Raw genomic sequence first — 23,580 nt, forward strand, 5'->3', positions numbered from 1 at the left:
ATGGGGGCAGGGGTGATCGGCAGCCTCTTCATGGTGGTTATCGTCGCGCTGAGCGTGGCGGTGTCTGTGCGCCGGAACAACATCAAGAAGAAGCGGGCCCTTCGTCGCTTCTTGGAAACAGAGGTGAGTGATGTCCTCAGTCTCGGGTATTCACTTAGCTAGTCTTCGGAAACACAGGATGCCGTGACGGAGGCTGTGACAGAGATGAATGCCGCTAAATGCTCTTTACACTTGCTCAGATTAACAGTAGTCACTGCCCCAAGACAGCTGACATCCCGACCCTCCTGAGGATCAAGCTGCTCGAATAAAGGATGATTTATATATCCCGTATTTTCCACACTAAAAGGCGCACTGGATTATGAGGCGCACCTTCAACGAATGGCCTATTTTGTAATTTTTTTTCATACATTGGGCGCACCGCATTACAAGACGCAATCTAAAATGCATCCACTCGATGGAGCTATGCTCGAGGAAACTCCAACAGAACGATCAGATGTCAGTAAAATGACCATTCACAAGGTGCAACGGACTTTAAGGCGCGCTGTGAGCTTTTAAGAAAATGGCTGGCTTTTAGGTGTGCCTTTTAGTGCGGAAAATACGGTAACTATAAAATCACACGGACTTGATAAATTTTACATTTGGTGAATCAAAAACCCTACTATAACTAGTACTAGTACTAGAATCACTTGTTTCCCCTCAGCATCTGACATCCGATTATTGCACTTAAACAATGCACTTCCTAACTTTAACCCACAATAATAAATACACACACACACACACACACACAGACACATACACACCCAGGAAACTGGTCGAATTCATGTACTATGAATGTATAGTTTGTAATTATACCATTTAAATTATACACTTTATTTTCCTTAGAATCCTGTTTTTTTTTTTTTTTTTTTTCTCTCTCACTCTCTCTCTTAGTGAGGGGCTACAGGATTCAGTTTATACACTAGATTCAGTGACCAAATGTGGTCATGGTCGAAGTTTTACAGCAATATTTCACAAACAGTGTACAGTCACCTTGTGAATTCTTAACCAAACTAACAAATGCTTGTGGTGCAGGATTTTGCAGTGAGAGAATATTGTTTGGAAACGGATGCGTGCTCCCGAGGCTTGTGCGCATGTGCGTGAGTCTGTTCTTATACAATTCATAAAATGCTTCCTGTCGCTAACCCGGAGGCTCAGGTAGACCTTTTAGCTTTCTTCACAATACAATGCTGTTATGAAAAGGCACCGGGATGGCAACATTAGTTGAGGAAGGATCTTCTCAGAGTGTGTTCAAACAGGAAAAGTGCACTACTGGCTGGGATTTTAAGGCACTCAATTGCCCACGTGCAAAATTAGGTCTGGTAGTTTGCGCTCTTTACAGTAGCTGGTCCAGCGCTTCGTGCGCATGCAAAGCGGCAGCGCTGTCGAAACACTACCATTGCGCTTGCTATTACAACCTCCTATTCTGGTTGTCACAAAGACACTCGCGTGTCATTTCACTCTGTTAGGAGACTCCCCATATACAGAAAAACCTGTACGGGTGCTTCATCCACGGATTATCCATCAAGAGGCGGAGATTGACGAGAGAGTGGATAATGGCGGACGTAGTCAAAGGGAAGCAGGCGGTTGAAGGAGGAGTGGGGTTGAGCAGTCAGGGAGTTGAGCACAGGTGAACTTGCAGAAAGTCGGGGCGAAAAGTAGGCAGGCATATAATGAACTGAGAACGGTACAAGTGTAACCAACAAAGAGTGATTAAAACAAAAAAAAAAACAGACAGCGACAGACCAAAACTTGCATTTCGCTCATCTGGAGGTGGACATCAGCAAATCATAGTACATAATTAATGGAAGTTTCAAATAATTTTCAAACCACTAGTAAAAAAAATATGATAATAATTTACAGCAGGGGTGTCAAACTCATTTTTGTCGCGGGCCACATTGTAGCTACGGTTTCCCTTGGAGGGCCGTTATGAATTTTGGGAAACCATATAAATGTTTAATCATCTCCACATATTACGTACACAGCGCACAACAAATTGATTTGCTTTTACGGGTCACATAAAATGATGTGGCAGGCCAAATCTGGCCCCCGGGCCTTGACTTTGACACTTGTGATCTACAGCTTGTGTGTTTTTTGTTTTTCGGCGCTTCCTACTGCCCAATTATTTGCAGACTGGTCCTAGTGTGCGATCTGCCGGTTGGAGTCTTTTTTGTTGTGTTTTTTTTTTTTTTTTTGGACTATCTTGCAGTTGAACCCAGGTGCCCCCCCAAAAAAACGTGATGTTTCACATTTCAGCACCACTATTTAGAGTGAGGATGTAGACAGTTCCGACCGCTTTGCGCTGCAGCAGCTGCGCTGGCTGGACAGCTCCTTGCAGCGTACAAGAGCCTGTTGGTTTCAAATGTGATTGTTTGTTTGTGTGCGGTCTCGTACCTCCCTCCAGATGCTGATTTATTATTCCGTTTCAATGAAGAATTGCTATTGTTTTTAATCAAACTGTAACAACCATGAGCCAGAGGGGGGAAACCGGGCTGCCCACCCAAGTCTGTCTGATTTACACTCTGTGATTATCTGCGCTTTCACTTGCCCGCTTTTGAATCTTGGATACTATTTTCCTAATCCTCCTTATATTGCTTCCGTTTTGGGCGCTTTTGCTTCCCCGAGCAAGTCAGCTGCCTGCTTCCTCATTGCTGCCTTCCCATTGTTTTATTTCTATCACCCCCCCCACCACCACCACCACCCCCTCTCTCTCTCATTTCCTCCATCATCTAGTTATTGCTCTACTCGAGAAGTGATGAGAGAACAGTGTGAACTTCAAGTTTAGAGATCCTGTCGTGATCTCTTCCCCCATGTTCTTTTGCCACTTGTTAATGCTGTTCGGTGACGGATGACATCATATTGAGCAGTCACTGTTACGATTAGTTGTACAATGAGTGAGGATTATTTTCTGTTTTCCTCAGCTGGTGGAACCTTTGACACCCAGCGGGACAGCACCCAACCAAGCTCAGCTTCGAATCTTGAAAGAGACAGAACTCAAAAGAGTCAAGATCCTTGGCTCTGGAGCCTTTGGGACAGTGTACAAGGTAAAAATAAAGTCAATTCAAGTGTCATAGTAGTCAGCTGCCTTTGCAAAATACATTTCGACGCATCATCGTTTTGATCAATCCTGAGGAATCTTCAAGTGGAAGAAAGTGAATGGTATTCCCAGATCATGAAGGTCAAGAAATTAGTTTGAAAAATGGAGGCAGAGGGTGAGGAGAATGAGGTAATAGAAACCAGGAAGTCCCATGTGGTCATAATGTAATTAGATGTTAAGTTAAGGAGGGAGCCAGCGTGACACTGGGCATAAAATTGACGACTTCAGATTCATCATTTATCTTCTTTTCCTTATCCATCTGTATTTTTATTTTTTGATCATAATTATGAAAACAAAAATGCAGATAGTCTTCTGAAGAATCATACGATGCCCTTAACGGAAGATTGTTGTCTCAAATTGTCTTTTAGCGTTTTGTCTTATTGCTTCTTTTTGTCTCCTTTCGGATTTTAATAGCAGTGCAATATTTCAGTTTAATAGTGAGGTAAAATTAAATCTGTTCTTGATCATTCATGAACAATTAAAAAAAGCCCATTATTATATATGAGAGTACACGGTAAAAACAAACGGTAGCACCCCATTTAGGACAATTACGACTGTGAACTGTTATGAGCTTGCTGGGAAAAAAAAACCCTGAACGTTTTCACTGAGAAATCATTTGAAATGCAATTCGTTCTCGATTAAATTAAACCTCGCTGAGCAATAATTAGCCCGGCGTATGCCGTTGGACAGGGTGTATCGAACTAAGCGTAGCACTCCTGAAATTAAAGCTGTGATCAGTGGTAGTTTCGCTTTAGTGGAGATGTTAAGCCTGCTGTCATGGTGGGGGTGTTTATAACGGCAGCGCGACGCATTTGAAGCTTGTTGAAAAGTTGAGCGCCACTTCAGTTCTCCCCTCCTCTTTTTAAATGCTTTGACCGTTTTGGCAGCTGCTAAATCACTTTAATCACAGATGAAATTAGATCCTTCAAAATGCCCGTTTTTTTTTTTTTGGGAAGGACAAAATAACTTTTAATCGTTCAGCACGCACTATATCATCATCATACCCACTACCCCCGATGGGATTTGGGATGACAGGTTGAAAGAAAAGAGATAAAATAGGTGACAAGGGTGGTGGGAATGATCAATTTACTAATTGAGATCGAGAGCATAGCCGTTATTTAAGAAGAAAGTGGAAAAAAGTTGTCCGGGAATAAAGCTTTTGGGGACAAGGGGGGGCATTATTGAAGTATTTGCACTGCAGTGACGGCTCCAGGAATTTTTCTCTCCCTGAGCTAAAGAGAGGCATGACCATTATTAGGTGGGCTGAGGAAAAAAAAAAAATGAAATATATTTTGGAATATGAAATAAAAAGCTGGAGGGGCCTAAGTTAGCAACACAGATGGTGCCACCATCAAAAGAACAATTAACATAAATAAATAAATACAATCAAAATCATAAAAACTAATCTAAACAAATTATGCCATATTCACATACACATTCACATTTGTTTTTGTTTTTTTTTGGGAACCGATGCATACTGTAAATCACATTTGGCGCAATTGTGTAAAGTTGCAGAATTTTCAGCAGCACACAAATGTGCCACAGTACAGTTTTAGACTCACTGGCTTCGACGCCATCTCTGTATGTAACTCATTTCAGTCAAATAGCTCACGACAGGCTTCATTTGTGGAACTCACATAATATTCTTTCGCTTTCACCTTATGGAGATGTCATGTCCGAAATGGTTTTGTCCAGACGCTTGTTCCTATCTGGGAACTGAGTGGTTGTGTACCTTACATACACTGATTGAAAGCTGTCCTTAACTGTGATGTTCAGATTCTTTGTCTCATCCTGTGTTTGTTTGTATTTCTCTCTAGGGAATTTGGATTCCTGAGGGGGAAACGGTTAAGATACCCGTAGCCATCAAAATCCTCAATGAAGCCACGGGGCCCAAGGCAAATGTGGAGTTCATGGACGTGAGTAAATAGACAATTTCATGATAGGTTTTTTTTATAGTTTATACTTATATTTATTTGGTAATTTTATATATTCCCTATATAAGGTTTATTGTTTCGATGTACTTCACTTGTCGAAAGTATTGAAATTAAAAGTATATTGTCTTGTACAGGTTATATAGGTCATATGGTGGAAAAGCATTTATCTTAGTGTCATTTTTTTTTAAAATTTACATCACAACAATCTGCCATTCAAACGGGGGTGTAGACTTTTCATACGCATTCACCGGATTAAATTTTTCAAGCATTCGCAGTTCATCTTGTTTCAAAAAGAAAACTGAAAAAGATCAAACTTATTACCCAGTGATGATGCAATGCAGATGAAATGACTCATTAGCACACATACTCATCCTGACACACACACACACACACACACACACACACACACACACACACACACACACACACACAGAAAGTGACCCAGTTGCACTCGCTTTTTTTTTTTTTTTTTTTTTGCACTTACTTTGGCGGTCTAAGAGGAAGTGTTAGTACGAGCATTTCTGTTTTTCATCAGGATGCCTTTGATGAGTACCCAGTGTTTGTTATAATTTATGCTCGGTGTGCTTTGAGAGCTTGTCTTGGCATCCAAGAAGGAGACTAAACAGGATCTTCTGAGGGAAAAGTAGGATAGCCATATGCCGAGTATATACAGTCCAAACATTTTACACAAAAGGGCCAGGTATTATATCGAATTAAGTTGCATTGCTAAACGTTGTTTGGGGGGGGGGCTATAGAGGGACTTTTCAAGTGTTTATTGAGAAATATATTCCGTAATTATGTTTCTCTTGTGTACATTAATTATTATTCGCGCAAAACAGATGTGCATGGATCACTTGGGGACTGTATAAGCAAGGACAGCATTGTGTTTATCACTTAAAGATGTGTACAAATAAAATATACAAAATTCCCCTTCACATATAATTAGTCCACATTTAACAGTGGACAAATAAATCATCGACACAAACTGCTGCCCCGCACGCGATTAACGTTAATATATCTGGCGAGGGGAAGTCACATTATTCATGCAGCCTGCTGACACCAGGTTCAGAGTCACCCAAAAACGCTCTTGGGTCTCAGGTCACAACCGATCGTGGCTCAGCTTCAGAAAACAGGCGAGCCGTGATCGGTTGTTACTTGAGCCCTGAGCAAATGTGATGTCATTTTCAGTTGACAGGAAGTGGCGAAATGGCCGTCCCCCCCCTGAGATGACTAAAAATGGGTGGATTTTGCCGCTTAACTCGTATTCTACAAACACAATATTGATCAGAATGCCGTGGTTAGACTTTTGGAGGCGGGATGGACCCTTTGAAACCAATGTCTGAATATAATGAAACGCAAAAGTATTTTAACAGCCGAGATGCAGTTCTCTTATTATCCAAGCCGTGTGATACTTGCAACATATTAATCCTCTTTTGTGATGTCACTCCTGTTTGGTGTTCACCGGAGCTTCACAAGATGCGTCGTATATCTGTCTGACTGATACGCACCAAAGCACATTAACATGATGCGTGCTGCATGTGTGTTACACTACAATCTGTCTCGTGATGAATTAGCCCGTAATCCCCTGTACACACAGAACTCTACGCTGGGACTGTGTACATAAATGCACGTGTGCATGTTGGCTGATAATATATCGCAGCTTCGTGCTTTGTTTCTCCTTACCACATGTCATTTGAATAAATAACAGGGCCTTGCACAATGTGTAGCAGTTGACGACAGTCAAGGTTATTCATGACATTTTTTTTTTTTTTTTTTTTTTTTTTGACTGTAATATAAAACAGGAAGGGTTGCTCTCAGGTGAACCTGACAATTGCCCATTGGGGCAAACTCTGTTGTCATGTACAGTAGTAGGATCTATTGTGGGAAAATTCAGCAGTTGTGTATTTTTAACATGAAAGAAATAATAATAATAAGTCAAGGATCCCGCGGGACAATCAGCCACTTTGATAAAATCAAATTCTCCACTTTTTGACTTGAGTAAGAACCTTGCTGCTTGCTGCTTCAAGAGAAACTCGAGCCTTAAACAGAATAAGGAACCCTGTGATCTTTGTCAGTTAGCTCTGTACTCGTAAGCTGGGTGAACGCTCGGCGAGTGTCGTGCGAGGCTTTCAACTTTGTGCTTGTCTTTTCACACGGTGATAAAATGACCAATATTTTTTAAAACTACATGGCATGTGCATACCATTGACTCTATCATTGTGAAAAAGAAAACCTCTGCAGTCATTATTAAATTATTTGCACCTTTCTGAATAAGACAGACAGGTATAAGAAGAATTTCCCCTCATGTGCGGTCACCGCCATTTTTCTATTTCTTGACACAAGGTAACACCGACACACCAGAGGCCAAAAATTGTAGTCAATAATAGTTACTTTTGAATAATATGACCTAGCGTTTTGTAAAAGTGAAAATTTGTGCTCTGAATAAGTTCTTGAGTAAGAGTCAAAAAAGTACTCAATGAAAAGAATAATACTCAAGTACTGAATAATTGGTGAGTAACTTTTGATTTTTTTTTTTTTTTTATAAATCAGAGCATGAACGTCAAATAAACTAAAAATAATCCAATAAAATGTTATATTATTTTAATTTCCAGCACCATAAGCTCACCAAGACAAGGTTGCCATGGATCTAAAAAGTCTACACACCCCTGTTTCGATGGCTGATTTTTGTGACGATTAAAAAAAAAAAAAATTATATGAAACCAACGTAAACCATTTCTTAACATTTTCCACCTGCCAGAGGAGACAAGTGTTTATCTTTCAGGAGGCCCTGATTATGGCCAGCATGGAGCACCCTCACCTGGTGCGTCTGCTGGGTGTCTGCCTGAGTCCCACCATCCAGCTGGTGACGCAACTGATGCCCCACGGCTGCCTTCTCGACTACGTCTTCGAGCAGAAGGACAACATCGGATCGCAGCTGTTGCTCAACTGGTGTGTCCAGATTGCCAAGGTAAATGTGGAAAAAAAACCAGCTGTAGTACCTTAAGTTGAACTTGGTCCGGCTTCAGTTTGGTGGGTTGATGGATCGATCTTGGCTTGGAGTAAAATATTTGTTTATCAGTGATCATTGCGGTGCCAAATCATGTTTTTTTGTTGATTGTTCCAGTCATTGATTATTCACGTTCTAGTACAAACTTCTGTGATTCCGTCAAGAACTCGATCTTGACTGTTGTGCTAACTCAGCACAGATTATTAGAAATCATGTGTGAAAATGTGAAGAAACTTGAAGGAGAGTGACAAACTCAAATTTAACGACCGTATTTTCCGCTCTGTAAGGCGCCTTATAATCGTCAATATTCTGATTTCTTGATATCGTATTTTAAATGTTGTGTAAAGCGCTTTGTTACAGCCGCAGCTGTTGTGAAAGCTCTATATTAATAAAGCTGTATTGTATTGTATTCTCTTTAGTGTAGCTCCATCTAGTGGATGCATAACGCAACCGCAGCAAATATTGCAGCTTCTATTCTATGCACCTTATCATGTGGTACGCCCTATATATGAAAACAGTTTTATAATAAGCCATTCGTTGAGGGTGCGCCTTATACTACGAAGTGCCTTGTAGTACGGAAAATACCATACCTTAAAATTAATAATAATAAATATTTGGACCATGTGTGGACTGCCGTCGAGGTTGTTGGATGATGATGATGATGATGATGCACATTGTGATTATGTGGCCATCACTTTTGAATCATGCCAGTGTCTTCTTTAGGTTTTTGACCATTCCCCTTGATGTTTTATTAACTGTAACTCACTTCTCTCAAACAACAATTGCGTTCAGATCGGTGGCTTTTGATGTCGCTGTCCATAAAGATGGAAAGGTGAATGGAAAAAAAATAATGATTTGTTGCAGTCTCAATTTATTTTTCTCAAATGGTTCGGTTTCCAAGGTGGTTAAATGCGAGGCAGGCAGTAGCACCATGGTGACTTTCGACTGGGGAAATGCTAACCCATCAAACCACGTACTCACCATCACACCCTACTTTGTTACACCCCCACCCCCATGCTGTGCAACACAATTATTACACAGATCGCTATTTGGCAAAGTGAGTGAACACAGCTATACATGAATAAATATACTGTTTGCCTGCTGTGAACACTTGTTAACATGGAGATAGTAACAACACATGAAAGGCAGATGATTATGTATTATTTACACTTTTTTCTTCTGTCTTAAGAGTGAATTTTTCATTTGTTTTCAATAATGGCTTCAACTTCTGGGAGCCGAGGCCTATATTGTCCCACGGGCCTAAGCGGGAAAAGTTGCACAGTTGCACACTTTTCTGGCTGTGCGGATTCTCGCAGTCAGTTAAGTTGGCCATCGACGCACCTGCATGGCAATTATGCACTCGGTGGCCCCAAAATGTGGGCGGTCCCTGTCGAATCGGCCCTTGCGCACAGTCTCCTGTCGGCTCAAGCATTTTTCCTCTTTGGTGCGCCTGAGGCTGTCCCAGTATCTTTTTCATGGATTTCAATTACATTCACAAGTGGCTGGGAAAAGAAAAAAAAAAAACATTGCCTTGATTTGATGCCAACCGCAACGAAGAGTGAATTACGTCTCTTTGGTGGGTGCCTCTTAATACCCCATTGTACGTGCATTGGGTGGGTCAGAAGTCCGGATGGTTTTTGAAGACACATTCCCAAATGAAATGAAACCAAGGCACATTGTAGAATTGTCTTTGTGTTGGACTCTTGCATCAATTCTGTTTTGGTCCCACAATGTTATGCGGTCGGGTGTCTTCTAAGTGACAGAACTCCCTGTGCTTACCCCCACCCCCTCCACCCCCCCCCCCACCTCCTCTGTCACCAACACCGTATCTTCATAATGATCACCACCTCAAGAGATGTACTAATGAGCAGATTTATCAGCGCTGTGATGTCTGCATGCGTTATTTTATTCCGTTTTATCTTGCTTCGTCTCCTTTCTACTGTGTGCTTTAAAGCCTTGTCACCCTTTGCCTGTTCTGTTTGCTTGGCGCCAATGGGTTTTGGCATTAATTCATGACCTGTATATCTTTTTTTTAGCTTCTATTACCCTGTTTTTGATACTTGGTGGGACACATATGCCTTTATAACATACATTATATAACATGGGATAGATGTTTTCGAGTGCTGTGCAAGGGAACTACACCGTGAGTCCGTTTGTATTTTTGAATTGCCACGCCTGAGTAAGGCAACGCTTCACTCGCTGGATAAGTCGATAGCCATGCAACTGCCGCTGAGGGCAGGGCGGTTAATTGATCCGAACGATTTAGTTCACCATTTTTAATTGGCGGCCTCCAGAGTTCAAAAGCGTGTCTTCACTGACATGCACTGTTTGCACTAACAACATGGGTATGAACAGAGAGGTGACTTTTTCTACCACTTGAGTGATTATTACTCAAAAGAGCGATTAGCAACGTGGATTGCTGCTAAGAAAAAGATTAATCTTAATGTGATTTCCCCCCCCCCCTGTCCGGCACCTTTTGCTATAAGTTGCTTTGTTGGTATGGAAGTCCATCAACAGCAACGTATGGTCATCAAGAAAAAAAAAATTAACGTCATTCACATACTGTATGTCGTTTTGCTCACTTCCAAACACCCTCTCAAATATGTACACACACACACACACACACACACACACACACACACACACACACACACACACACCAAAGCTTGGTAAAGCAGCAGTGCCCAATTTTAGAATTATCTGTATTTGTATAACGGCCATACAAAATACTGAGCACACACGGCTATTTCCGTCCCTCAGCGGAAACGCACTCAATTCGTGTTTATCCTTCCTCTGAACATGTTCAGCTAAACTCTACTGGCTGGTGGAGACACGGTCTATGATCGTGATGAGTGATGGCAGTCGCGGAGTTGCAAACACTCTGGCGGATCAAACTGTATAGCGCACCCCGGCTCTCCACTAAATTCTCTTAATTGAGTTCTGCTCTCTGTGCACTCAGCTCCGAGGATTCCCCTCAACGGTAAGAAAAAAAAAGTGCAGAAAGAACCGCACATTAGTCCCGCGCTAACTTACTGCGGTGACGGTATGTTATTACACTTGCGACCATGGCAGCCACTGTATCTCCAGCCTTCAGTCTGTCACGTGTCTTTTCCAAACACACACATACACCCAACGGGCATCGAGGAAAGGTTTGACTACAACTAGCTTACAGGTACTCATATAAGGTGTGGGTATGTAAGCCTGTCAGTATCCACTTTAGATCTCCAAAATTGGGAGTTGTTAGTCATTTTAATGAGCGTCTTTGCTAGTGTTAGCCTTGAATTGAAAGTTCAACTTGAGCGTCTTTGCTAGCGTTAGCTTTGAATTGAAAGTTCAATTTGAGCGTCTTTGCTAGCGTTAGCTTTGAATTGAAAGTTCAACTCGAGCGTCTTTGCTAGCATGAGCTTTGAATTGAAAGTTCAACTTGAAATCGATTATATTTAGCGAGCTAAATGAAATAGCAAGCGCTGAACGATAAACCGGAGTGAGTATTCAGATTTTCAGTTGTCGCTTTCCTGTTTGCTGTCAAGTGTGCTTGTTGCTGTTATGCAAGTTAACATTGGCAAGCTTTTAGTTAGTTTTTGAAAGGAATAAAATTTCACGCAAAACACAACCTTCTCACTTATCTCGTATGGTAATATAACTGCACATTTCAATTCATTTTTAAAATGTGCGATACGTGAACTGTCTCCTTGAAAATTCATTTGGAGTGCCTCTTAGGAGGCTCTTTGCGCATGTGGCCAAGCACAACGTTTGCAAAGCTTCATTTTCAAGCCTATCTGAAAACTTTAAATGGTATCTTTTCAAAGCTTGCGGCTCTTTTCCAAATCCCCCATGTGACGCTTTGTCGAAGTGTCCGAGCTCAAGGTTGTTTTGGAGCGTATCGCTTAACAAATGACGTCAAACTATTGAGCAACATCCTGCTCAGTTTCTCAAATTGGCTGCTTGCTTTGGCATTGTTTAATTTTTCATTTTCTTTTTTTTTTTTTTTTTTTTTTTTTTTTAAACCAAAAACATTTCAAACTTAGATGAGCAAAGTTGGCCAGAAAGGTCTCATGCACTCCCACTCCTCCACCCAGGCACGTAGACAGCGACACATCCCAAGGCTCAGAGGAGGAAGCTGTAGAATATTTATTCTCTCTTCTTGACCTCAGCTTCTTCTCAACTCACCTGCAATATGAACACCTCGGCGGTCGATTCAGACATTCGCATTCATGCACAAAGCATTCTTTGCTAAGGCCTCAAAAGATGGAACAAATTCAGAATAAGCAAGCATTTTTTTTTTTTTGAGCTGTCCTCGATGACTCGAAGCAGTTCGGAGGAGGGACGGGAGACTAAATGTCCTTGATCGTCGTGTTGTATTGATGGCGTGATGCTCTGGAATATGTAGCGGATGTCACATGAGCACTTTATTGGGTTTTGCATCACTGTTCATAATGAAAACTGAAATCCATGCTGCAGTGGCTTCTGAAGATGTTCATTTGTAATATAAACAGATGCATTTTAGACTGTTCAGATGGTTGCTTTGTTTGGAAAGACAGCCCGTGTTTGTTTTGCCACTTTTCCCAATTTGCATAGGCAGCGGGACAATTCCGTTCCCATGCCTTGTATTTTTAGGAAAGTATATATATATATATATATATATATATATATACATGATGTTGTATATAAATATGTTGTAGCTCATTGCAATGCACTGCGCTCTACAGCAAGTGAAAGCTGCAGTGAGCAGAGTGCTTACAAGAAAACAAAAATGTGACCCAGAGTCATCTTTGTTCCCAGCTACCTCGAGCATCTTGAATAAGGTGTTGTGGCAAATACAAATATTCACTTGAGCACTGACAGATGACAACACAGACAGCAGGAATCATTCAAAATGAATAGATTTTTTGGGGGGGGGGCGTGGGGGGGTGAAATCACAAGACTGGTAGACTGCTGCTACACATTAAAAGTTTTTGGAGGGAGATTTACCGTATTTACCGTATTACACACTTAAAGGCGCACTGGATTATGAGGCGCAACTTCAATGAATGGCCTATTGTGTCATTTTTTTCATACATCGAGCGCACCACATTATAAGACGCATCCACTAGATGCAGCTACGCTCAATGAATCGCCAACAAAACGATCAGATGTCAGTAAAACTTATTTATTAAAGCAGCGACACAGTTCACTTCACCAACAGCAAGTTACAACATTGAGTCGTTAACGTTGAACTCTCTTGCCGCTGCTGTATTTCCGCGTTCAACTGCGTAACCCGATCGCCTTAAGTTTGAACTCTGCATTATCAGCATGTCTCGAGCAAAGAGACAATTTGGGGTGGAAATATTACCGTAATTAACATACACAAGGCGCATCGTATTTTAAGGCGCGCTGGGAGCTTTTAAGGAAATGGAAGGCTTTTAGGTGCGCCTTTTAGTGCGGAAATTACGGTACTGCGCATTGGACAAACTACTTTGTGATATCTACTTCATGATAAATCTCACACTTTAAAAAGCCCATCTTGTGGGAAAAGATAGTTTAGACCTGAAACGTTGAATGTTTGCGAGCAAAGCGTGTTTTCAACTTATCTTGCCCCGTTGCAAACAACCTGAGGCGATCCCCACGCTGCCTCGCTGGAAAGCGCAACCAAAATGGGCTGCCTACACTTGCACACAAGAAGGCGATTAGTACGGCAGAGAGGGAGCCTTCCCCGTCTCCGGAAGAAATTAGAACAGCTGGAAATAGCGTCCGACTCAAAACAGTCAGCCAACGTTCGTCATCACCTGAGCTTGTGACATGCAGTGTGCAAGCAACGTGATTAAGAATGTCACGTTAGCGCGCTTGTTGGCAGAACATCTCTTCTCTACAGATACGTCATGTGTATGTTTATAGAAAGACAAATGGAATTAGGTTCACATCAGCTGCCACATGCATTTGGAAAGTGTTTCATAAATCCAGAGGAAGGGGAAAAAAACGTATAAGGCACATATAAAAGTTGCAGGAAAAACCACCGGCCCGACACCCGAAACAATGGCCCACGTACGTGAGGAATAGTAGTACGTAGATTGGTGCCAAGTGCATTAGCATATCCATCTGGTGTCTGATGCTTCTTTCCTTTTCTAACACTTGAAAAGTCCCTCCTGCCCCCATGACTGGGCTCGAGCAGCCTTTCCAGGACAAGGTCATGTTGTTGGCTCGTGGTTTGAATGTGCCACCTGATCCCCAATGTGCCTGCGGGGGCCTGGCACACCCAACAGTCTGGCAGCAGCCGCGCAGGAGTAGTAACGTGACGCGAAAAATGTCTGGATCACAGAGTGTCTGTGTGAACCCGCACGTGCATCCCCCCCCCAAATTTTCTGAATGCTCTTTCCTGCGTTTGTTCTTTCTCGTTTTTTGGTCTGGTGACTGTTCAGTTCCGTTGTTCTGTTACGTTGATCTGATCTTTTCGTTACAAGATGTATCATTTAAATACCCGTATTTTCCGCACTATAAGGCGCACCTCAAAGCATTCCATTTTCTTTAAAGCCGACACTGTGCTTTATAATCCGATGCACCTTTGAAACGGGTTTGGTTTTGTTCTCTGCTTTTCTCTGTCTTTTCTTGGTTCTCGATTCCCAAAAGTCTTTGGTCTCCGATGGTGTAGCTAATCAATTTTCTGAATGATTAATGTAAGAATGTTTTCCAATGATCCTATACTTAGTAATATTAGGGTCTAGCTGTAAAGATCATAAATTAGTGATGATCAGATACCGGCAAGAACACCGTTACAGCCTGTGTGCTGTCGGCTCGCGAGTGTCTGCTGCATTGGGCATTCATCAGAGAGAATAAATGCATACACACAAAGTCTCCCCCTCGCACTCCCTGCTTACCTAGTCTGCTGCTTCATATTTAAGCTGTCCCCCAACGTCGTTATTTAAATCCACTCTGACACAGTGGTTCAAACCCAAAGAAAAGCAGACTGCTTTCATCAGTATTGTGTAATCCTTTCTGTTTCTCCTCCATGTTGGTCTGATTTGTCACACCTCATTCCTTAAACAATGAGTCACCCGCTCACCGTGCCCACTGGGATCTTTTTATATCCGTAGCATTCATTTAGCACGTACTACATCAGGCAAACGTTGCACTGATGCCACAAATCTTTAGTAATGCTCACTCGTCATATGATCGCACAAAAATAGTAACGCAACATCCGGTGCCTTCGAGAAATATTGTCATCCTTTAGGGGGAAAAAAAAGGTAAATGAGGCAATTCAAATACAGAAGCGACTCCCTGGTTTCTGAACAAATCGGGTTACAGACGTAAATTCTACCTTGGTTAATGCGCTCTTTTCGATAAGTTAAATATTAGCCATGCAGAAAGATCAGTTGTGCTTTTTCCTTGTCCTGCGTGGGAAAAAAATTTCCATTCATCACAAATTGCAGATATGTTGCTCTAAATTAGCCGTCAGATTGGCTCGAAAGAAGATGAACACTGCTTGCAACACAATTAGGATGCCCATTCAGATGGACTGTCGCTAAGAAAGAGAATGTTGAATCGCGAGCTACCATCTGTATGATTGTAAGAATTATTTTCGTAATATTGAATCCAATTTGTTGGCATAATCCCTAGACACTTAACATAGGTAAACAAAGAGAGAAGGAAAAAAACTGCTACGAGCTGATTGGAGTTCGTCAGCGGAAGCTAGTGACAGCTAGCTAAACTGTCTCAAGCCAAATCCTCGCCGTCCAATGTTAGCCGTGGCTACCTGTGTTCACTTTTTCTATTGGTCAATATTCTTAGTCATATGGTGATTAAAATAAACTTTTTTTTTAAATATAATTATGTGGGAAAAACAAATCTGGGTTGAAGCAGAGTCGCAACTCAGAAACTGTTCATCATTGAAGAGGATGTATGTTGTGCATCAACCACATGTCCTTCCTTGTACCTTTCTCTGCAGCCTTGGGTTGTTGTCATTATTTTTAGATTTTGTTTGTAGTCCCCCCCAGACTCTTTTCACATGGTTTGAAATCCTTAGCTCCTGGTAAGGAAGTGTGCATTTTTGCTAAAATAAAATTTAAAACACCAATTCAGCTCGGCGGTTTGAAAGAAAAAAAATCTTTGGTGGTTCTACAAAAGCTCTTTTGCTTTTAAAGGATTAAACCTACAGGGTGATTTATTAATTTGATTTCAAGTGGCCAGCCATGAAATTAGCTACAGTATATTGTATCTGCACAATCAAATTAGATCCACTCCAGAAGCTGCGTTTTAAACTGTGCCTTTCATGAAGAGGTTTCAAGTAAACTAATTGAAGTGTTTGTACGGTGTAAACTCCATGCTAAAGATCCACACATCGACTTTCTATAGTTCTCCAATTTTTTTTACTTCATGGGCAAATCAAGAAGTACCGTATTTTCCGCACAATAAGGATCTTCGGAGTATAGGGCGCACCTTCAATGAATGGCCTCTTTTAAAACTGTTTTCATATATAGGGCGCACCGCATTATAAGGCGCATAGAATAGAAGCTACAATAGTGGCTGCAGTTGCGTTATGCATCCACTAGGTGAAGCTACCCGAAAGGTAATACAATACACGCTTTATTTGTATGGAGCTTTTACAACCGCTGTAGCAAAGTGCTTTACAGGACATTTAAAATATTGTGTCCAAGAAATCAGAATATTGATCCGTACAGAAGGTACGTCGGATTATAAGGCACACTGTCGGCTTTTGAGAAAATTAAGTGCGTTTAGGTGCGCTTTATTGTGCGGAAAATACGGTAGCTTTTATGTCCTTTGTTGACATGGATTTCCATGTCCAAGAACTTTTATCCATTGATCTCGGCAAATAGCTTTCGTCCCCAAAAATTCTTCTTTTGATTGTGTAAGCTAATTATGTCTCATGTTTTACTCGGGTTGAACTCTTCACCATTCAGTCTAAGAGCTTGAAGAAAAACAATAGCCGATTTCTATGCCGTCAAAGAGAATGACATTTAATATGCTTACCGTTGTAGTTATTCGGATTATTTAACAAATCAGACTATTGGCCTGCTGAGGTTGAAAAAACATTAGATAAAGTTGCCATCAAGAGTTATTCCCAGTCAGAGTCGCCAACCCCCCGCACCACTGCCCCTCCAGTACATGCTCACAGCGAGTGTTCCATCTCATTAGAAGTGTTTCCTCATGAATCACGTGCCGTCGGGATGAATCGCTTGATTATACATTTTGGTGAGTGCGCCGTTCGAGTGTCTTGACAGCTCCCTCTGTGTATTTATTTTCTTGTCAGAATTAACTGCAATGGGAAGTGCCAGGTGGTGAAGAATAAGTGCTACCTCGCCACTCTCTCCTGCTATTGATTTGATCTCGGGCCCTTCACTTCATTCGCCGCCACATCTGTCTTTCCAAAACACATTGGGAGAAAATATTGTTGAGCCTGGGTTTTGTTCCTCGTGACTCCATTTGACTCAGCGCATTAAGCGTAAATAACTGTTTGACTGCAGGTCACATTTTTCGAGGAGGGCTTGTTCTCTTTACTTTTTGAAAAAGGATGGCTGAGCACAAAGTATCCAGACAGGTCACACTTTTTTTCCTCCAATTTATTTCTTTCATATACTGTAGTAGTAAAGCTTTTAGATAGTCAAATATGCACCATATTTTTGATGGAAAAAAAAATAGATTGTGACAATGCTGGGTGAACAGAACCCGGACGTCTTGGTAAAATATGATGACACTTCGCTTGGATTCCAAGTTGTGTTATTTCTTCTTTCTGCTGCCTTTCCATGCCTGATCCCCGGAGATTTAAAGGCCGTGTGTATTTGGAGGTGTGATATCGAGCATGGCTCAAGCCTGTGGATTTTTTTCCCCCCCCCCACACACACTTGGGTGAAACACAATGTTCACTGGCTCTTGGCTCCTTGTCCTACATGCACATTTCCTGCAATTACAGACCTTGGGCTGTCAGATATTGTCAACATGTGTTCATAGGATGGTTAACGCTCCCAAATTTTTAAAAAATAAAATCATAATAATAGAAACAGCTATGAGTTCGCCTCAGCTATGCAGCACCACGGATGAAGAGTGACAAGTCGGTTTATTGATCAGTCAGTCAGTTTTTCCGAAAGTGGCGGTTGGCCCGGGACAAAGACAGCATTGTGGTGACATTTTCACCCGTCCCCAGAGGACGTGTCCCCTGACATTGCTGGAACTGGTGACTTTTTCTTCAATAAGCAACTCGAGGTATTGAATTTGGTAAATTGTTACGTAAAATAATCCTGGCTGGTCACTAAAGAGAAATGAGATGTTATTTATTTATTTATGTATTTATTTATTTATTTATACAAAAGTTGTTCTCGTTACTCGGTTGCTCAGTGTGATTATGTAAAAGACTGCAAATTCCGCAAAACAAAATGGTGAAGCCAATGCGATGTAGTTGTGTACAGCATATATTGTCGCTTGATTCTGCTACATAAAACGCGCTTCCGCTTTCTCCCAAATTTCTCAGATTGTGTCAATGAGTATACTGTGACCACACATGTTCTGCACATTAAAAAAAAATGTTAAAGATCTTCTGTTTATGGAGAGTGTTCCACCAGTTTTAGGACTTTTGACAAATAATCATATTTGGTGTAAGTACCAAACATAATAAACCAAGGCAACTTCATCAAAGCACTTTTGCTTGCCTTTATTAGGTTGGTAATTTAAAAAAATGTTTTTTTTAATTGAGTTTTGGAACAGAGACAATGTGAAACTGGATGGTTTCTTGATTTATTATTAAATGTACTGATTGAAATGGCTTTCTTGCTCCTATGGATCCGGAGTTAATTGAAAAGCCTACTCTGTTTTGACACATTATGGAGGCTGTTGTTATTGCGGTTTTTACTATTTCAAGGGTCTTTTCCACAGTTGGCTTGTTGATTGATGAGAATTTGCATGAAAATAACAGTGTGGTAGTAATGATAATTACAGCAATAATTATGAAAAAGCTAATGGGGTCTCGACGGTCGCATCGCATTACAGTGATGGGGGATGGCGAAGACAGACGGCGATGTTGAATAGGATTCAGTCTCGCGCGGGTTTATTTGCGCAGGTCACGGCAAGTACATATTGATGTTTGCATGCGCCGGGTGTTGCATGTAAATAAAGTGCAATATAAAGTACTGTACATGTCCACGCGTGTGTTGCAGGGGATGATGTATCTGGAGGAGCGTCGGCTGGTCCACAGGGATCTGGCAGCCCGCAACGTCCTGGTGAAATCTCCCAACCATATCAAGATCACCGACTTTGGCTTAGCCCGCTTGCTTGACGTCAATGAGAAGGAATATAATGCAGATGGAGGAAAGGTAAATCATGATAAATGTTCACATTCGCGCAAGGTAAACAAACAGCTCGAATGTGTTACTGAGTGACAGATCTCCTTGCCCACCTGTATTCTTGCGTGGATGCAAACAATGATAACCTTGAGGGGATGCAGTAATCAGTAACCCTAGGAGGTGCTCACAAGGCACGCAAAACTAACAATAGAACATTTTCAGCATGATGTCCCTGATCCACTGGTGAAAGGACACTTTGATCCTCTCCTCTTTCATCTATAACTGCTTCAAACAACAGAAGTATGCGGAAAAGTGGTTAAGATTGAATGACTGACTGTGTCTTATGTGTTGTGTTGTATTATTTTGTTGTTATTTTGACTTCAGGATGGCGCCGCAAGAGTGGCTGCTTGTACAGCAGCTCCAATATTTTGTTCTTCTACTTTCTTCCTTTCATAACTTTGCCGCTGTAAATTGGGAATTTCTCCATTGTGAGACGAATAAAGGTTTTTCTTATTCTTAAAACAAAAAAAAAAACAAAAACAAAAAAAATTTTCAACGAAATAAAATGCAAACAAAAATGCTTTTAGAAAAAACAAAAACAAACCGACTATATTTTATGTAAAAGAAAAAAAAACGATATAGTGAAAATGTCTTTACGTCTTTGGCAATTTACCGAATAACTTACATGAGCTTTTGGGGTTCACTTTAAATGTGTTTTGGGAATTCTGTACACGTGTACAGAAGAAGGAAGGTCAGAGTTTGCTTTACTTTATTACACAACACGTAACGATCCTTTTGATGTTACACTTGACAAATACACCATAGGCCTATATTTAAAAAAAAAAAGAAAAAAAGTATAAAAACTAACACTTGACAAATACACCATAGGCCTATATTTTAAAAAAAAAAAGAAAAAAGTATAAAAACAAACACTTGACAAATACACCATAGGCCTATATTTAAAAAAAAAAAAGAAAAAAGTATAAAAACTAAATTAAGAAATTTCCACCCCCAAAAAATAATAATAACAAACATGCTTCAAAAACTAATGACAACTAACCGAATCAAAAATCAAAATGAAATAAAAACATATCGGTCATGAAAAATCCCAAACTATTATAACCCTGCTTCATGATTGACAAAATTGTTTCTGACTCTGGTGCGATTGCTCCAACCGTATCTGGCAGCAAATCCATTTTTACATTAAGCTGAATGCAAATACTACAATGAAAATAAACAAGCGTCGGTAGACAGCGTCATGTTGTCCGATCGGGTAGCAAATTTATACGGATGTTTTTTACATGGCAAAATTTGGCCTGATGAACACCAAACAGCAAATGTGTCTCATAAAGCACCATGTAATGTTTCCATTCCACAAAAAAATACGACAGTAAAAATCCGATCACTGTCTTAGAAGAAGACATATGACTCAGCGAGCTCTCCACCTCTGCTGTAACTCTTAATTTTACATAATCAAACGTGTTCATCGGTTGCCAGTCAAATTCATTGAAAAGCGACAATCCCTGGTGTGCGGGAAGTCATGCGTCACTGTTCTCCCTGACAGATGCCCATTAAATGGATGGCCCTGGAGTGTATTCATTACAGGAAGTTTACTCATCAAAGTGATGTTTGGAGTTACGGTAAGATTGCATGATGTGAGATTTAGATCGCATGTGGGACTACTGTTCAACAAGCGCTAAATTATGTGTTTTATTACGCATTTACTTACGGTTCATACAGATCCTTCAAAAAAATAATAAGAATTGTGTTGCCAATGAATAATACATGTGTGATTTGCATTAGTAAAAGATTCATGACATACTGTACATGCAGATGGATAGAATACTTCTGGGATTTTTTTTTTTTTTAATTCGTGGAATCATTTCGATGCATCCTGTCAGTTTCTGTGATTCTCTGCATTTTTTTCTTTTATATAAATTCTCACGCCTTTCAAATAATGCACATTTTATTTTATTTCTGTTTATTTCCTCTATTTTTGGGGGAATGTCCCATATTTTTCCTCTCTTTGAATCTTTTTTTTTTTTTTAAATCAACAATCATCTGATTTCTTTTAGGGGTAACAATTTGGGAGCTGATGACCTTTGGAGGGAAGCCATACGATGGAATTTCAACCAGAGATATTCCAGAACTACTGGAGAAAGGGGAGCGTCTCCCACAGCCGCCCATCTGCACCATTGACGTCTACATGGTCTTAGTCAAATGTACGTCCTCATTTGGGAAGATTTATGACCACGCGCATGCATTAGTTATGTGCGGAAGGCTGTTTTGTTGTTCAGCCGTTCTGTTAGAGACACAAATCTACCGCAACTTACGAACAGCAACATTCTCGTTCAAAGATGAGCCCTCTCACTGACATGCACAGACATCAGTGCTGCATCTGCTCTTTAGACTGACTTACTCAGCGATCTGTTTCCCACTTGGTCTCGTTTCCTTCGCTGACACTAAATGCCATTGTAGGATTGTTTTGACTAGCACAACTGAATTTGTGAGTTGAAACCAAAAAGTTTGTAAGGAGTGCAACATAATCCACTCGAACTGTCCGTAACCTCACCTCTAACACGTTGGCTTCATGGATTGTTCACCCCTGCCCTGGCATGATCCTGGCAAAAAAAAAAAAAAAAAGCTCTGATTTCATGCCAGTCTCACCTCAGCCTGCGGGCTCTGGTCCTGCCAGTCACCTTGCTTTTTGGTGACACCTTGATCCAGCAGCCACCTGGCAAGCAGGCACGCACTCACAGCGGGATGAGGTCACCGTCACCTATCTGGAGGGTCGTCGCATCGCAATACACACAACTCCGAAGAACATTATAAATGTGCTTCGACATATGCTCAAGCCACTAACAGGAAAGTCCATCATTTTCCAAGAGAGAAAAAAGCTTTCTACTGTTTTTTTATACGTGTATTAGATGGCACGGCTTCCGCATAGAATCAACTTCTTATCTTCCACCGCATATTCTGTCGCATATTCTGTCTTGTTGATTAAATGAAACCATGTGGGCGCCGTCTACGGCTTTTCCTTTTATACCTCAAATGAATCGGAACTGACATTGTCCCCGTAGCAAAAATTTGACATAGTTTGAACCATGTGCATACGTCAACGTTAAGCTCTCTGTTTTTTAAAAGACCGATCAGGGTTGGTTGGCGGGGGAGGTTTGCAAGTGCCCACTTCACAGCGAAGTTGTGCCCTCCGCCATGTCGGGACTGGAGTGTGCAACTCGTGAGCCGCGTTTAAAGAGAATGAAAGGAGACACTTTGATGGGCAATGATTGAAATCGTCCGTGAGCAATCCCACAGCGGTGCAGCCCACCCTCTCGCAGATCTGCCCGCCTGCACTTGTCTGTGATATGACCAATTTTGGGTCCTACACGTCGTGAAGAATTTACACCAATCATGAAAATAGCGTCAATATAAACACACTCTTTTTAAATAAGGTCCACTTACTACTCCATCAAAATACGTTTTCTGTATTTTTTTGCAATAAAAAAATTTCAGCTTCCAAATGCTTTTCTTCCCATACGTGCATTGAAACTGAACATGATTATCCTGCAATTCTTCCAGGCTGGATGATTGACACAGACAGCCGACCCAAGTTCAGAGAACTGGCAGCAGAATTCACCAGGATGGCCCGTGATCCGCAGAGATACCTCGTTATTCAAGTATGTCTTCAAGACCGTTGGGCCGCACCGCTTCAGTCACAAGTGACGCGCCGAACCTTAATGAACAGAATTAAAATCAAGCGACATGTTGTTGCTGGGGAAAATGGCAACATACGTTGCGATACTCAACTCCGACCGTATTTTAGCATTAAAAATGTGTCCCCACGTGTATGATGCAATGCCATAGGTGACCCTAACCTCATCACTTGAAGTACTCTAGACCAGGGGTGTCACTTTTGAGTTACATCTTCCCTTGGAGGGCCGTTATGACAGTGAAACCACAAAAAATGTTTCATTGCATTCTCGCATTATTACTTGTAAGGGTAACGAAATTATTGCAAAATCTCAATATCATTTATTACACACGACAATTTGACATTTCGGTACATTTTTTTTTAGTAAGGAAAATGCACACATGATTTTCTTTCGGAGGGGCCACATAAAATGATGTAGCAGGCCAGATCTGGCCCCCGGGCCTTGAGTTTGACACCTGTGCTCGAGACGGAAGCCATATATATGCCCAGGATCTGGGTTGAGAAGAAGAGAAAAGTGAGAAGTAGCTTTC

General features: G+C 41.2%; 1 protein-coding gene across 1 annotated transcript in view; it reads left to right on the forward strand.

Annotated features, from left to right (window-relative positions):
* erbb4b (erb-b2 receptor tyrosine kinase 4b) overlaps positions 1–23,580 on the forward strand; it is a 77,879-nt gene that overhangs the window by 49,542 nt on the left and 4,757 nt on the right. Inside the window, exons 19-25 of the mRNA XM_019895350.1 lie at positions 2,958–3,080; positions 4,951–5,049; positions 7,826–8,035; positions 19,213–19,368; positions 20,903–20,978; positions 21,414–21,560; positions 22,918–23,015. Of these exons, the coding sequence (XP_019750909.1) occupies positions 2,958–3,080; positions 4,951–5,049; positions 7,826–8,035; positions 19,213–19,368; positions 20,903–20,978; positions 21,414–21,560; positions 22,918–23,015 (909 nt within the window). The remainder of the gene's footprint in view (positions 1–2,957; positions 3,081–4,950; positions 5,050–7,825; positions 8,036–19,212; positions 19,369–20,902; positions 20,979–21,413; positions 21,561–22,917; positions 23,016–23,580) is intronic.

The sequence above is a fragment of the Hippocampus comes genome, unplaced genomic scaffold, assembly GCF_001891065.2.
Source record: "Hippocampus comes isolate QL1 unplaced genomic scaffold, H_comes_QL1_v1.1 scaffold237, whole genome shotgun sequence".
In the NCBI taxonomy this organism is placed as follows: domain Eukaryota; kingdom Metazoa; phylum Chordata; class Actinopteri; order Syngnathiformes; family Syngnathidae; genus Hippocampus; species Hippocampus comes.